This window comes from Cydia pomonella, chromosome 18 (genome assembly GCF_033807575.1).
Source record: "Cydia pomonella isolate Wapato2018A chromosome 18, ilCydPomo1, whole genome shotgun sequence".
NCBI lineage: Eukaryota > Metazoa > Arthropoda > Insecta > Lepidoptera > Tortricidae > Cydia > Cydia pomonella.
Window position 1 is genome coordinate 1,873,961 of NC_084720.1, and position 15,110 is coordinate 1,889,070.

At 35.9% G+C, this 15,110-nt stretch overlaps 1 protein-coding gene across 2 annotated transcripts; it reads right to left on the bottom strand.

The window, feature by feature from the left end:
* Positions 1–934: 934 nt before the first annotated feature.
* Positions 935–14,355, bottom strand: LOC133527643 (cytochrome P450 CYP12A2-like). Of its 2 annotated transcripts, none has more exons than XM_061864742.1 (10): positions 14,274–14,355; positions 10,720–10,841; positions 9,510–9,643; positions 8,522–8,634; positions 6,888–7,004; positions 5,297–5,575; positions 4,706–4,874; positions 4,041–4,253; positions 2,619–2,790; positions 935–1,637 (listed from the first exon to the last, which is right to left on the bottom strand). In XM_061864742.1, exons 2-10 carry the CDS (start codon positions 10,814–10,816, stop codon positions 1,483–1,485), a joined length of 1,449 nt encoding a protein of 482 aa, XP_061720726.1. In that variant the 5' UTR covers positions 10,817–10,841; positions 14,274–14,355; the 3' UTR covers positions 935–1,482. The 2 variants fall into 2 exon arrangements, with proteins under 2 accessions (XP_061720726.1, XP_061720725.1); XM_061864741.1 differs by lacking the exon at positions 14,274–14,355 and adding an exon at positions 11,444–12,131.
* Positions 14,356–15,110: the final 755 nt, after the last annotated feature.

A 15,110-nucleotide genomic window follows, 5' to 3' on the forward strand; every position in this document is an offset into this window, starting at 1 on the left:
ATCTAAGAAGATTTTCAATTACATTTATTTTCCTTGTACATAAATATATACCTGATGGGACCCCGGTATGTCCTTAAACTACGTCCAAAAGAGAGGTATGGGCACTGTGAATGTCATCTCGCTCTGTGTGGTAGGGCACAGCACAGCGGATGTCATTCCAGATCTAGAGCAGAGCCTAACTGGGGAAGTACCTCCACCTTACAGAAAACCGCAGCCAAATAACACTAGACCCTACTCATTGTGTTGTGTTCCTGCCGGTGAGTAAGGTTGCCAGAGCTCAACGAGGATGCGGAGTGTTAGGATCGGCCACGCGCATGTAACTCCTCTGGAGTGGATAAAAAAACCTACATATCAGTCAGTTACTGACATATTTACACCTAACTAACACATCTACTGTTTTATCGATCTGTGCTTGAAAATGACGATTTCGGTGCCAAAAAGCGCACGTTTCAGTTGTTAACAATTACCATTTCTTATCCTTCTTACAGTCTCATTCTAATTCCGACCTTAACTCATGTTCATAGAGTTCAATTTTCTTTATACGCTTCATTCTTAAAAAGCAATTTTCAAGCGTCCGAAAAGGAACTTTAAGTCATTGTGTTAAGGTTGTTTTTAACTTGATCGGCATTTTTAGATGACCTTTGCGATACGATGTCTAGAGCACATGCTGCTGAACAGATAATAGACTTGAAATGATGCAATTCTTAACAATGATCTCAAATCATTGTCATTTGGCATTCTTGGAATAACTGTAGGAATTAGGTGAATGTCAGTGAACGGTTTATTAAATTAAATTGAATCATTTACTGCAAATAACATTGATCCTTATAATATGTTAATATTAAAAATTAAGACCGATTAAATCTAGACATTAAAATTTAATTGATTGAGAATTTCATTGATTAAATCAAGATTAAAATTAAAATCTCTTAAATAAAAATTATAAATGGATATGAAAAATTGCCCAATTAAAAAAAAAAGTTTAAATGTTAAACTTAATTAAATTCAATGAATAAGTTAACTTACTTACTATACACTATACAAATATGAAACACCTATGTTTTTTTTCAGTTTTCAGGGTTGAAGTTTTCTATTATTTTTGACACAATGGTTTCTATCTAATTCAACAGGTTTTGATGCTACACAGATCTTCGAAAACAAAATGGAAAGGTTCTGTAATGTAGTTGATGGAAGTCGGGGCGATGTGCAGCGGTTCGTTGCTCGGCCAATCCAACTGAAAATTTTCTTTTTTTCGACATTATGGTTTCTATCTCGTAATTGCCCAGCAGTGGGTCTCCACAGGTTCTGATTCAACAGATTTTTGAAAATGAAATGGAAAGGTTCTGTAATATAGTTGATGGAAGTCAGGGCGATGTGTAGCGGTTCGTCGCTTGTCCAATCCAACTGAAAGTTTTCTTTTATTTTTGACATGATGGTTTCTATCCCATATTGCTCAGCAGTGGGACCCCACAGGTTCTGGTTCTATAGGTCTTTGAATACGAAATGGAAAGGTTCTGTAATATAGTTGAGGGAAGTCGGGGCGATGTGAAGCGGTTCGTCACTCGTCCAATCCAACTGAAAGTTTTCTATTATTTTGGACACAATGGTTTCCATCTCTAACTGCGCAATGCGGCGACCTGGAACGAAAATATCAAGGTTTATAAGAAATACCTTGATGTCCGCTAGCTGGCCCCGTATGTATGTGTTCTTCTTTCACTCTCACTCAACGTAAGCGTGAGAGAGGGATGTGCGTGCTAGACCGTGGTATCATGTTTTTAAAATTTAGTTTGTTGAAAGTTTTAAAACAGAAAAAAATAATCGCTGAATTCCTTCAAAAATAAAATTGAGCATTTTTAGAAGCAATTTTCATATGTTTAGTTTATTGTGCATAAATTGTTACAAATTTTTGAAGTCGATAGAAAAAAATCACGAACATAGGTCTAAAATGTTCGTGATTTTTTTCTATCGAGCGATAGTCAAACTAGTGCCTACGCCAATTCTCGGGATTAGTGGCCAAGCGGACCCCAGGCTCCCGTGAGCCATAGCAAAATGCCGGGACAACGCTGGGAAGAAGAAGAGCGACAGTCAAAAAATCAGGATTCGAATCGCTGAATAGGGACTTCAGCAATTCAAAAAAATCCTCAAGATTTGCTAATTACATTTTTGGAAACCGTATTTTTATATTTAAAAAGTGGTAAGATTTTTAAAAACTTTGCTCTCTGAACCTATAGCACCTTAAGATTTTTTACCCGTGCACATTCTAACACCGAAGCCAAAAGTGGCTGTTACAACTTACAAATGGGTGGTTGTTGCCATGATGCAGAGGATCATTTTTTGTCCGTACGCCATCTTTCGGGGATAAGACCTTCTAGTTTATGTCTTACTTTACTTATGTATTACATTGAACTATTATTACGATGTATAGAACCGACAAAGATAACACTGATTCTGTTGTCAGCCGACAACAAACTATGGAAGTAAACGCGTAAGCGCCATGAATTTCAAGGTGCTTATGACGTTTTGATCGCTTACTACAGGTTACGATTGTGTTTCATTGTTTGGTATGGCTTCTTTATAATAATGTAGTAATAATAACTGAATAATGTATTATAGCTTACCTAAGCACATTCTAACTCCAAATCCAAATGTGGCCGTTACAAAAGGATGGGTGTTGCCATGGTGTAAAGGATCATCCTTGTCCGTAAGCCATCTTTCCGGGAGAAACTCATCTGGTTTCTGGTAATGCTCGCTCATGCTTGACATGTATTGGTGCGCGAACAAAACTAAACTCTGAAAAAAAAGTTGCTTTCAATAACTATTTTGATCACGGTACGTTTGTATAGATTATATCACTTTCTCCCGTACTATCTTTCTCCATGGAAGTGATGCAGAAGGGAGGTTATGACCTTCAATATTGAGGAACGATGCAAGGAGGAAGTACAGATTGCGAATGACGTTTATCGTGACTTGAGCTCAAGTAAATGCGTGAGGTGTAATGTGAGGTATTTAAGTACAAGAAAGGTAAGTAAAGAATATGGAATTTCCTAGATTCAACGGGCATTAGTAATGCACTTTAAAGGGCCGCCACAATAGATAATTGTTGTCATAAGTTAGTGTAAGGCACAGAAACGCCTGAGTGGACGCTCAAGTTGGCGTGCGGCGTGCAAACAAATGTCAACGTACAGGAGCGGCCTTAGTGTACGCTGATCAAATTACTCGTGAGCCCGACGCAACGCTGCACGCCCCGTCGAACGCTCCGCTTCCAGTGTCCAGGCTTTAGGTAGGTACACTAAAGGCCCAAAAATTAAAATAATACAAAATAATACCTAACAAATTATCCACTGAAAAGTTGCACATAACTGGGTCATGGAAAACAGTCTACCTCACTAAGTTTATACCGACTTCGCAATGACAATGCATTCATATACCATACGCGCCATACTTAACAACACTCGAAATTAACACCAACCAACCAACCCACCAACCAACCAACCAACTCTAATTATTATTAATCATTTATGCTCATAATACACGGTACATAATTATGTGTTACATCAGAATAGTACTGCCAAACTGCGAAGCGGTTTGATGGCAGTTAATTTAATAGTATGTTAAACTTTTTAGTGTTTTATACCAAATTTAGTTCGCAAAATTCTTAGCTAAAGTTTTTTTATTAGTCTATAAGAGTGTCCCACTGCTGGGCAAAGGCCTCCCCTCTTTCCCACAACTTGGTCCAATCCAATGCACACTCCCTCCACTTTGTACAAAATGTATCAAGGTCCGTTTTGGTCTTCCTCTGCCCCGAGATCCATCTTGTGGGACCATGTCTGTGGCTAGTTTGGTTTTTAAAGTTAAAGTATATTATAAAAATGTCAGAGTTTTATCGTCGTCATCATACACACATAACTACGTTACAAATGCTTGTATTACCAGTTCGCCAGACGATATCGGCCTGTCAGTTCGGGATTGTCAGCTTTTGCGATTAACCGACCGGCCGATATCGTCCGGCGAACTGGTAATCAGTGGGCCCCATAACTTACGTTTTTCGGAATATGGTATCCAAGCAGATTGTACTCTTTAGCTACCAGCCTCACATTTCCGATGACTACTGGCAGCATCCTCCTGGATTCTTTGATGCACGCCCTGAGGTAAGGTTTCCTTGACTGCTTGCTCAGCACTTCTTCTCTAAGCTTCTCCTGTTTTGCTGGATTTGTTGCGAGGAGATACAATGTAGCGAGTACTGTGTTTGATGCCTGGAAATGACAATTGATAGTCTTGAAAATGAAAAAATACTCAAATTTCCATCCCAAACCAGTACAACTAGCTCGTAAAGGCTATCTTTATACTTCAAAAACTGATGAGTAAGTTGCATTTTATCCAAAATAATGTAGTAATCTGTGGTAGTACCATGGTTGCATTGCATTTTATCACCTGCCACTATGCCTGTCACTTTCGCACTTACATACTTGCATTTAGTTGTCAAGCGGACCCCAGGCTCCTATGAGCCGTGGCAAAATGCCGGGACAACGCGAGGAGGAAGAAGGCTTAGCCTGCTGATGCAAATTTTGACTTGGTTCGTCATGTTAGCTGGTGAAATTGACTTTTGAGTGATGATATTTAGTAACGTTCATTTTAATTTGATTTACAGTTAGTATATATTCTACGCGGTGGTGTGGTGAATAATTTTGTGAAAAATGAAACAAACCGTATCAATTCCTGCCATCAGCATATCAGAGGCCATGACACGAGCTGTTTCAACATCGATTTCTAATAATTTCTCCAAAATAGGCTTTTCAGAATTTGAAGTGTTTGCCAAATCCTTTTTTGATTCCTCTATTTTTTTTATTGCTTGATCAATGAAATATTTTGTTAATCTGAAATGGCAGATTAAATTTATTTCATTTTAATTAGCTGTATAAAATTAGAAAAGTCCGTGTAAATTATAGCAGTGTCACTATTTCCATACTTGCTTCCTCAGTAAAGTACATTTGGTGCAAAAGTTAGCTCAGACAGACTCTATAGATTTATTTAATTATTTATTACACATTAGTAGTTACTATTGAGTTATTATTACTATAGAGAAGTCATACCAAACAATTAAATTGTCACAATAGAAACCTGTACCACGCGATCAAAACGCCGTAAGCGCCAGAAATGAGCTTACGCGTTTAGGTCGCGAGATTCATGCTCCGCTTCTATAGTTTGTTGCCAAAACAACTCATGGCGCAAAATACTGGTTCTCTGTACCGGTTCAATACGTTGTAGGTAATATTAGTTTAATAGTAGTTATACCTACTTTTCATGTTCTTCATAAATTTTCATTGCTTTATAGAAATTAGGTGTCGAAATCAACCGCCAGAAACTTGGATTGAAATCCAACTTGTCAGCTATATTGAAAATGTCGTGAACATTTTGTATTAGCTTTTTGACTGGAGAGTCCGTGGGTAAATTTGTATCGAAGCAGTTTAGGCGGGTGCCGAGTGCCACTACGCCTATGGACTCTAGAGCCCATAGGTTCATTTCAACGTTGAGTTTTTTCGTGATTTTGTGGTCGTCCTCACGAATCGTTCTCAATCTGAAACATATAAACCAACTTCTTTACCATAATTGCTGTAAACTTAGCATTTTGGTGGTCATTTTCATTTTAACTTGTACTTTAAAGCACTTCTTATGTAAGTTCTGTAATAAGTCACTTTCCTGACGAAATGTATAGGGTTTGACTTCAACCTTCAGTTTTGTGACGATTGCTAACCGGCCGTTAACAAAAAATAAATAAAAAACCTAAACTGAGATGTTGGGAGGTCTAGTGCCTAACTAATGCACTATCCCATCTCTCTGCCACTATGGCCAGAAGACTGTGGCGGCTGTCGTGCACTCTGTGAAGCGTCGTCGCGGCGCAGCGCTTGCGCAGCGTCGAATGGAAACCATCCACGGAATCCACATACGCGTCGGCGAACATGCTCGACGCGCTGCAGTATCGCGGCAGTCGTAACAGCACCCTGAACGCGTCATTGTACTGTTGTACACGCATGGCAGTCATAGTATGCTGCGTATGTATCTTGTCCTCAGAATGACACAGGATGATACACAGTTGAGTGAAGAGGGCCAGATAGTAAACAAGTCCATATTATGAATGATATTAAATAGGTACCATCGCAAATCTATAGTTATTAGGTAGGCCCAGTTTAAGAAGTCCCGAAATCCCTTCAACGCAATATTCTGAGATAATGACAGCAGTGAAAGATATCATCAATAACTTTTGTACCATTTCCTTTGAAATGTTTCGTTACGTTACGATAATGTTTCACCAAATATGTCGCTCCTTTAGCATATATATACTTTTTTTATAGTATACAGGAAGCAACCGAGCAACAAATCGCTCGATGGTAAGCAATCATCGTCGCACATGGACTTTTGCAACACCAGAGGGGTGTAAGTGCATTGCCGGCATTTAAGATGAAAGTATGCTCTTTTCTCAAAGGTTTGAAGGTGGTAACAGTCCAAAAATACTACAAGTGACAGTACATTCCACAGTTTAACTGTACAAGACAGGAAGTTTCTGGAGAAACGCACAGTTGAGGACTTCCAACCATCTAAATGGTGAAGATGGAATCGTCAATACCAAGTCGGAACAAACATAAGGGCCAATTACATCCACACTTGCTATTGCCCGATCTCAGGCCCGACGTCAGACCCTCGGAGCAAGAGTATTTTTCCGTTTCACCAAATATCAGCATATTTTGTACAATATTTGACATGTAAACAATTCTTTGTCTCTAATTGCCAAAAACGTTCAATGTTTCATATTTTTGCATATGAAATTTAAATTTAAATTTAAATAGTGCATCAACTTAAAGTTTCAGAACATAATGAAATTACGGTCTTACCTCGACACCATGTCATTAGATACTTCTTCCAGCGCGTTTGCATACACTTTTATAGTTTTCGGGTGCATCATTATGGGGTTCACTTTTGTTCTAAATTCTCTCCAACTGTCGCCATGACTGTAAACAGTTTGAGATGAGTGCTTCAGAGGATAGTGGACGATCACTAAACTTCTCCATATAAACGTAGTCTCAATTTTCCTATCTGGAACTGATATTATAGTAAATATTTTTGCGCAATTTGGTGTATTTTAATCATAGCTATCTTTGACTTTTTTCAGTTTTTTTTTTTTTATATTAATAAACAGGGCCCGTACATTTCATGCCGTTGACGCAAAATTTACGTAACTTAACATACAGGGAGTTAGCACACTACAAATGATAACTTAACTATTGACGCGTAGAAAAATAAATACTTGTTATATAAAATACACCGCCAAAGATCAAAAATATAGATTATTTAATAAAATAATAATCTTTATTTAGTTGACTGACAATCAGATGAAAATCATTTAGACGTTTCTGTACTGATTGTCAAGTATGAATATCAGTTAACTAAAGAGGTTGACAAATGATTAATTATTACGGAAATACCTACTAATTGGAATCATACTCTATGTAGCGTGACGTCGTTTTTCCGTCAACGGCATGAAATATACGGGCCCTGATTATAAAAGTTAAGGCGATAAAAAAGTACCTACTAATTTTTCAATGCTCCTTTTAATAAAATTTTAAAATCGTAGAATTAAACGAAGGGCGGGCACAGATAGGAATACGGAAGGTGGAGGTAAGGAAATAAATTTTCGTGTACCAAAAAGTGTCATCAAAAACCTTAAATAGGTGGCGCTACAATACCTAGAATACTTCAAAGAGCATATAATCACTACGTTTTACTTGAACAAAAAAATCAAATCATAGACAGCGCACTTCACTCCGTCAATAGCGCCTAGGTTCTTAGCTACTCTAGCGCTACTCTGGAGAGATTTGGAACTATTATTTATAGCTGACAGCTGGACATTTTTGCAACAGTTCTACTATAAGAGATGTCACTCCTTTTAATTCCACACTCCATAGATAGGAATATACCATAATGTTGATATCCGACGAGGAAATGGAGACTACGTTTGTGAAGAAGCGGTTACGTCACTTCGCCCCTTTCCTTCTAAGACAGACTGTCCGCCCGATTCGAACTTTAAGATACGTCAAATATTAGGTCTAGATACAATATTTGGCGTATCTTAAGATCGAATCGGGCTGTGTGACTTCATGACCGATTTTCCCAGCACTAAGTAATGCCCGGTCGTTGAGTTGTGGATACTGATATGTCGTCGTCGTAAGTTTCTGAAATTGCTATATGTATATGGATCAATGGTGTCTGCAATAAATGATTTTATTGATATATTTTATGTATTTAATTTCCTATGACATTTCTTGAAATTTCCGATGTTTATTCCAACTTATCTAAATTTTCTGCAACTTGCCCATTAGCAGTTGTGGATGTATGCGTGTCCCGTGTAAATACAGAGAAATCGATGTGTTATGAATACACAGTTACGTTTTTTATCTATGTATTATGTTATCTTTCCACTTTGTTTTTAAAGACACATATTATTAGTTAGAATAAAAAAAATGTTTACTCATTAAGTCCCACAATTCGTTTAGGATCGTAAGTCTTGTTGTATCTCTTGCGATAGTATTCCATTGTTTCCAAAGAAGGTCGTACTGGAGTCGGGTCTTCGGATCTCAGAACCTGTAATTTGATAATAATAACTATAGTAAACTTAAAGATAAGTAGTTTATTTTTCAAGTAGACATATTACAATGCGCTTATGAACGTCAAATAAAGCTACGCCGGCTCTAACTCTACACCTCTGACCCGAGAAGATTTAAATCCCTCCTAAATAGGGTTGTTTCCAAATTATTGAAATGCTTGTATTGCGTTCGATATTAAGTAAAAGTTGCCCTAAAATTCAACTCTTATACTAAAAACGGTTTTAAATATGTTAAATTAACAAAATATATTTTGACAGATGCTTTCGCGCCCACAATGCTCTTTGAAAATTGTGTGACGTCATAGTTTACGGTTTGACACATAACTACATACCCACGTAGAAGATACGAACTATCAACTGACATTTGTCATTTGTTGTTTATCGCCTAGCTATCAACAGTGTCAATCTGAGAGTTGTGACGTCATCACAATCTTCAATGACGTTTCGAGTTTGGTCACGTGACGTGTGCCAAAAGATATTTTAAATTCAATATTTACAAAATATGGTCATTACAGGTCCCCTAAAAGTAGTTTAACATGTTCTTATAATCTTATAAAATAAGAATTTATTGGGACACAATTCTTCCCTAAGATTTAAGAAGGTATACCAATATGGGACTGACAAGAAACTCGGCGGGACACACACATCTTATCAAAACATTACATCTCATGATTAACCTATGGAATAAAAAAAATTTAGTAAAATGTGCCTATCTTGATGAAAAAGTTCCAAAGTTCTAAATATAATTAAAATTATAAAATTATCTTGTATAGTTTCGCAATAATCCATTGACTGCGGCCTCAGCTTTTTATCAGGAAGGCCGCACGCTTGTTAATCATTTTTATGTACTTACATGCTCCACTGCGTCAGGATCGAATAAGAATACCGTATCGTATCCGCCAAGAATCCCATCAAGTCTCACAATAGGCCCGTACAATTTGTAAAGACGTTCGGACAATTTCACTCCTTTATAACCTGCCAGTTTTCCTGTAAAATAATCGTACTATTTCCAAATGTATGGCATATCATTTGATATTTGCCACTAGCTTTTCGGTGTAAGGAAAACATCGTGAGGAAACCTGCATTCATCTACGAAGAAACTCAAAAGGTGTATGTAAAGTCCCCGATTCACGTTGGGCTACGCGTGGGGACTATAGCCCAAAGCCTTGCGCATGAGAGAAGACCTGTGCTCAGTTGTGGGACGTATATAGGCTGAATTCTTTCGGTTATTCTCAAAAAATATGTCTGTGTTCTAATTGTATGGGTATACAAATTGTATCAAGAGTTGTGGCAATTAAATGCAATCGCAGACATACTCTCAAAGAATGACCCATTTATTTAGCTTTTGGTATACTGCTTTCCGTTTGCATTATTTAGTTTCTCTTCAATTGGAATTTTTTAAAGAATTTTTTTTATTGGAATCAGCTGTGAAACTGAATGAAACTGAAACAATCAACTGAATGAAACTTTTGAATTATTTTAATACAAAGGGTCTAGCAGGCTAAGAAAGGAGAAGTGGCCCCTGTGACGAATATCGGATTTTTATAATGTAATTTGTTGGCTATCTTATAATATAGAAACCTTAACTTTCAGCCCCCTAATCTTGAGCCGTCACCGAGATAATGTCAAAAACGTCATTTTATGGACACAGTTTTCAAAGTCGTTTTTCTCCTGAACTATATAAGGTAGAGAAATCCAACCAATTTATAGCTACAAAGAATGAGTAGGAGTATAACTCAGATTTTTTTAAATATTTAAGTCCCTAAAAATATTTATTAAAATGTCAGAGATTCTTTTGACAGCTCTTTTCAATAAGTATTTGTAAAGGTACACTTATGGAAAAAATCACATAAACTGCAAATAGTATTAGCTACTACCATGCGAAAAATAAATTCAATATAAATTTTAAGATAGCCAACAAATGACATTATAAACATTCGATATTCGTCGCAGGGGCCACTTCTCTTTCCTTAGCCTGCTAGACCCTTTCAGATACAATTTTCTCAGTTAAGTTGTCATTACATTTTCTTTTAAATAACAAACAATTATTTCGAAAAACTCACCTCCGGGTAAAAAATTATGGATCGGTCCTAAGAAAGGTACGCTCGATGGTCCAGGTATTTCATCGAATGGTTTTATATTTTGCCTCTGTTCAATCATAGGGCAAGCGAGTCCACTGACACATCTGTCAATAAACATTGAAGAAATTAAAAAAATAATATATTTTTCTGCCCTCCGGGCGCAGCGGGAGCAAAGTTGACACTTTGCTCCCGCTGCGCTAAAATAAGTTGCCGCAGGAAAATAGTATGCGCACCACGGGAGGAAACGTAAGACATTCCATCCCGCGTGTTTGCCACCCTCGCCTTCGGCTCGGGTAATAATTGCGATTTTGTCGGTTAAATATTGCGTTTATGTATATATTTGCCATACAATATTTTTTTGGATAAAATGTAAGGAATCGCACGGTACCCTTACTTTATACGTTTTTGGAAATAAATAAAAAAAACCTTTAATTTTGAAACTTTTAGGTCCTATATTTTTTATCATTTCCATATATTATTATTTTATTATTATTTTTTTACAGTCTGAGTAGGTCAGTTATAAATTAAATTTAATATAAAACTATAAAATGACATACAACCGTTTTCAAACTGTCATAATTCGGTCATAATTTCTGGTCTCTACTCTGGGGTCTGTGGTCTCTACTAGAGTAAAAATCCAAAATAAAAACAAAGAAGTAAATAAGAAAATAGAACTATTTTCTCAGAAAGAAGTTATTTAACTTACCTTCTTATACTTTTATTTGCCACAGAAAAACTTGTACAGATGATGCGATTTCTTAACACTTGCATTGTGGCCTAATTTTTATTGGTATCTCACAAAACTATACCTAATAAAATAAAATAAAACTTAAGAAACACACTATCCCACCGCAAATAATCCATTCATATGTATATTTTAAAACGACATGCTTTTAATTTTACATGAAACTTGGCATGAACATTTACGTAATATGTATCTGTCTATGTCTAGTAATAATTTGTGTCTAAAAGTTGTTAATACAAGAAAATTTGTACGTTAAACTTGTATTCTTTTTAAAATATATTTATTGAAATTTTTAACTACGAAAACTAGTATCAAATAGATTACCTACTTGATGGATGACTGGTAGAGAATGCCTTCTGGCATTAAGTCCGCCATTTGTACTCTTCATGTATTGTGCAATAAAGTTTAAATAAATAAAAATAAAAAATAGAATATTCATATCAAATTTCATTTTATTATACACAGTCGTTTTATAATGAGAGCGTAGCTTCGATTGTATAGCGGCGGCAGTTTGTTTCTTAAATTTTAAGAGGAAAGAGGATGGCCGATTCTCCTTACAAACGTAGTCCCCATTTTCCTCTGTGGATATTTGCATTTTGGAAAATATTTTTACATAATTTGATGTATATTACCCATAGCTACCCCGACGTTTGTTTTTTTTTCGACTTATTATTAAAAATTAGGAGCGAAAAAAAGATTTCATGCAAAATTTTAAATGCTTGTAACTTGTAATAATAAAAAAAAAAACACAAACGTATGAGCATAGCTGTGGTTGATATACAGCAAATTGTGTCAAAATATTTTCAATAATGTTAATTTGCAGAGAGAAAAATGAGGACTATGTTTGTAAAGGCGACTTTGAACCACACTTGACAGGATTTTTGATAGAATTGAATGAATCTGTTTTGGACGACCGCGTGCGTCCAGTTTGCGGCCTAAAGGTAAAATAATTATTTCTAACCACTTTAGAAACAAAACCGGTAAAGACCTTTCTTTACTATTCCGCCGAATAAATTCTTAATTAATAAGCAACAATAAGCGATACTTCATTATTATTTAATTCTTAATGTAAGTAATCAATAATAACTGCTATGTAATAAGAATATAAAAAATAGACAAACAATGCCTCACAAGGTGTGATAATTACCCGACACGTTATTTGGAGGAATAGATAGCAAAGAAACGTCTTTATGAATTAACTATTAACTCAATTCCACAAAGTAACGTATGCTTTAATAATTTCGGACTGGTACCGATCTAGTAGTACTATAAAAATATATACTTAATATTGATAAACTTCATATATAAAAACCGTTGCATCTTCAATACAAGATGTGTGTTCAGCCAAGTTCAAAGAAAAAAAAAACATTTAAGTTGTTACAGTGCTTAAGAGAATAAAAATAAACAAGTAAACAATTGTAAAATACATATTTATACAGCATTTGTTTTAATGTCGAAAACCGACCACCTTTTTTTTTCAAAGTTAATTTCAGTCGATTTAAAGTTTTTTACTTTCAATTTCAAATTTATTTGATGTTGGACGTGGTTCAACACCTCAAAAATTTGTCATTTAAAAATGAATGACAGAAAATTCACATTTTTGACAGATTTTTATGGATCCTTTTCCCTAAATTATGGTTGTAGCAGGATAACTAGCGACAAATGAAAACTTGGATCTTATAGTCAATACAAAAAATATACCTACACAATTATAACTGATTTCAGTACGTGAGCCATAAAAAAATAAGAAATTATCACTCGCTAAGGCTATGTCCATAAATCCCGATCTTCATCCACGTATTGAAAGTATGATAACAAATCAAATTAAGTAACAATTTTTGTAAAATTTCAATCAAATCTTGTTGAGCTTTTTATAAAAAAAATATCGAAGACCTGATTCTTACAGATCCTGGTGTTTTTGGGTTCTTTCAACTTAGAATTAGTAGTATATTCAATCCTGATGCTAAAGAAGTATACCAAAAAGTATGAATATTGTAGTTTCCACTACGTCACGTTGACACAAGTGATTTTTTTCCACATTAAAACGCGATGGAACGGACATTTTGGAACATCTTTTTTTAATGGTAGGATGGAGAATGCTGTCGATTCTGAATAGAATGAGCCCAAGAATGTCCAGATTTGTAAGAATCAGATTTTAAATATTTGTTTTAGAAAACGCCCAGTTGTCTTTTCAGACAATACTGTCAATTTTCATGATTTTTACACATTATTAACTAACAAAAACGGGACTTATTCACGTATTATCACGTCGCACCCTAAAATACTTTCCACGGATCGCCATATCTACAGCAGAAAAGTGCGGGAAGCCATTTAAATCAAAAAACATTGCAATTTCAATCGGGACGAGGGTTTGGGGATCTCATCCACATGGAATCCAGTCATTAGTTTATGTAAGCGAGAACGAATATCGACAGTCGAAAAATCGAATATCGTTAGTGTTGTGTGTCGACAAAGTAACGTCCCTAGTGCGCAGAATGTTCAAGACAATAAACAAGATCAAGTGCCGGTAGTTCGAAAAACTCGCGCGGCTAGATGTTGATGTCAACTTTAGTCAGTCTTCTCCGAGACCACGGGGACAACGCCGTCCTCGAAACGTCGGAGGTAAATTTAAAACTTACGCGATTAAGTCCCGTTTGTGTTCATTAATAATACTGTCATGGTTTTTTAGTATTTGCACCAAATAGTGTAAGCAAATATGAATTTAACTTGGCAACATTCTTAAAATACCTAAGTTTAATATCAAGGCGATGGGTAATGTTTAATGACTTACCTGGCAATACTGGAGTTAGCAAGTGGCAGGGGTAAGTTTATTAGCAGAGTTCGGATTTACGAAATGCATATTTGATGTTACACGTAGGGAAGTTCTTAATGGTAATTTAGTGGAGTCTTGTTTAGATCATATGTATATACGTGGTCATACTAATAGCATTCATTCCTCAATTATTAGCCACAAAATGTCTGACCATTATTGTATCTCAGCAGCGGTGCAATGGAGACGCACTCCGACGGCACCGGGCGCGCCCGCTGCGCCCGCGCCCGCGACTCAGCGCCGAGTGCTAGATAATCGGCTTGTAAGGGAGAGGTTACTAGAGACTGACTTTGAGCATTTACTATCCATCGAATGTCCTCAGAAATTATATATAGCATTTAGAGATATATTTAATAACATATATAATAGCTGTTACAAGACTGTTACGACTAGTAAAGTTAATAGGAATAACAAGAGTTGGATTAATAATAATATTAAATTTATGATTAAAGAGAGGGATAGATTATTTGTGATTTGGAGCAACGATCCAAAGAATATGGTTAAACGCTTAGCGTATACGAGGTATAGAAATAAATGTACAAAAGCTATAGCTAAAAAAAGGAATGACTTTGACAAGCAGAGTATTCTAGATTGCAATAATAATATAAAGAGGATATGGGATAAAATTAATAGTTTGTTAGGTAAACAGGTGAAGTCATTAGACACGCAAATTCTTAATAATATGGTAGGACAGGGTGACGTTAGTACTGTATGTAACAAATTCGCTAATAATTTTTCTAATGAAATAAGTAATATTAAGCATGCATGTAATGATAAATGGTTATGCCGAGACGAGTA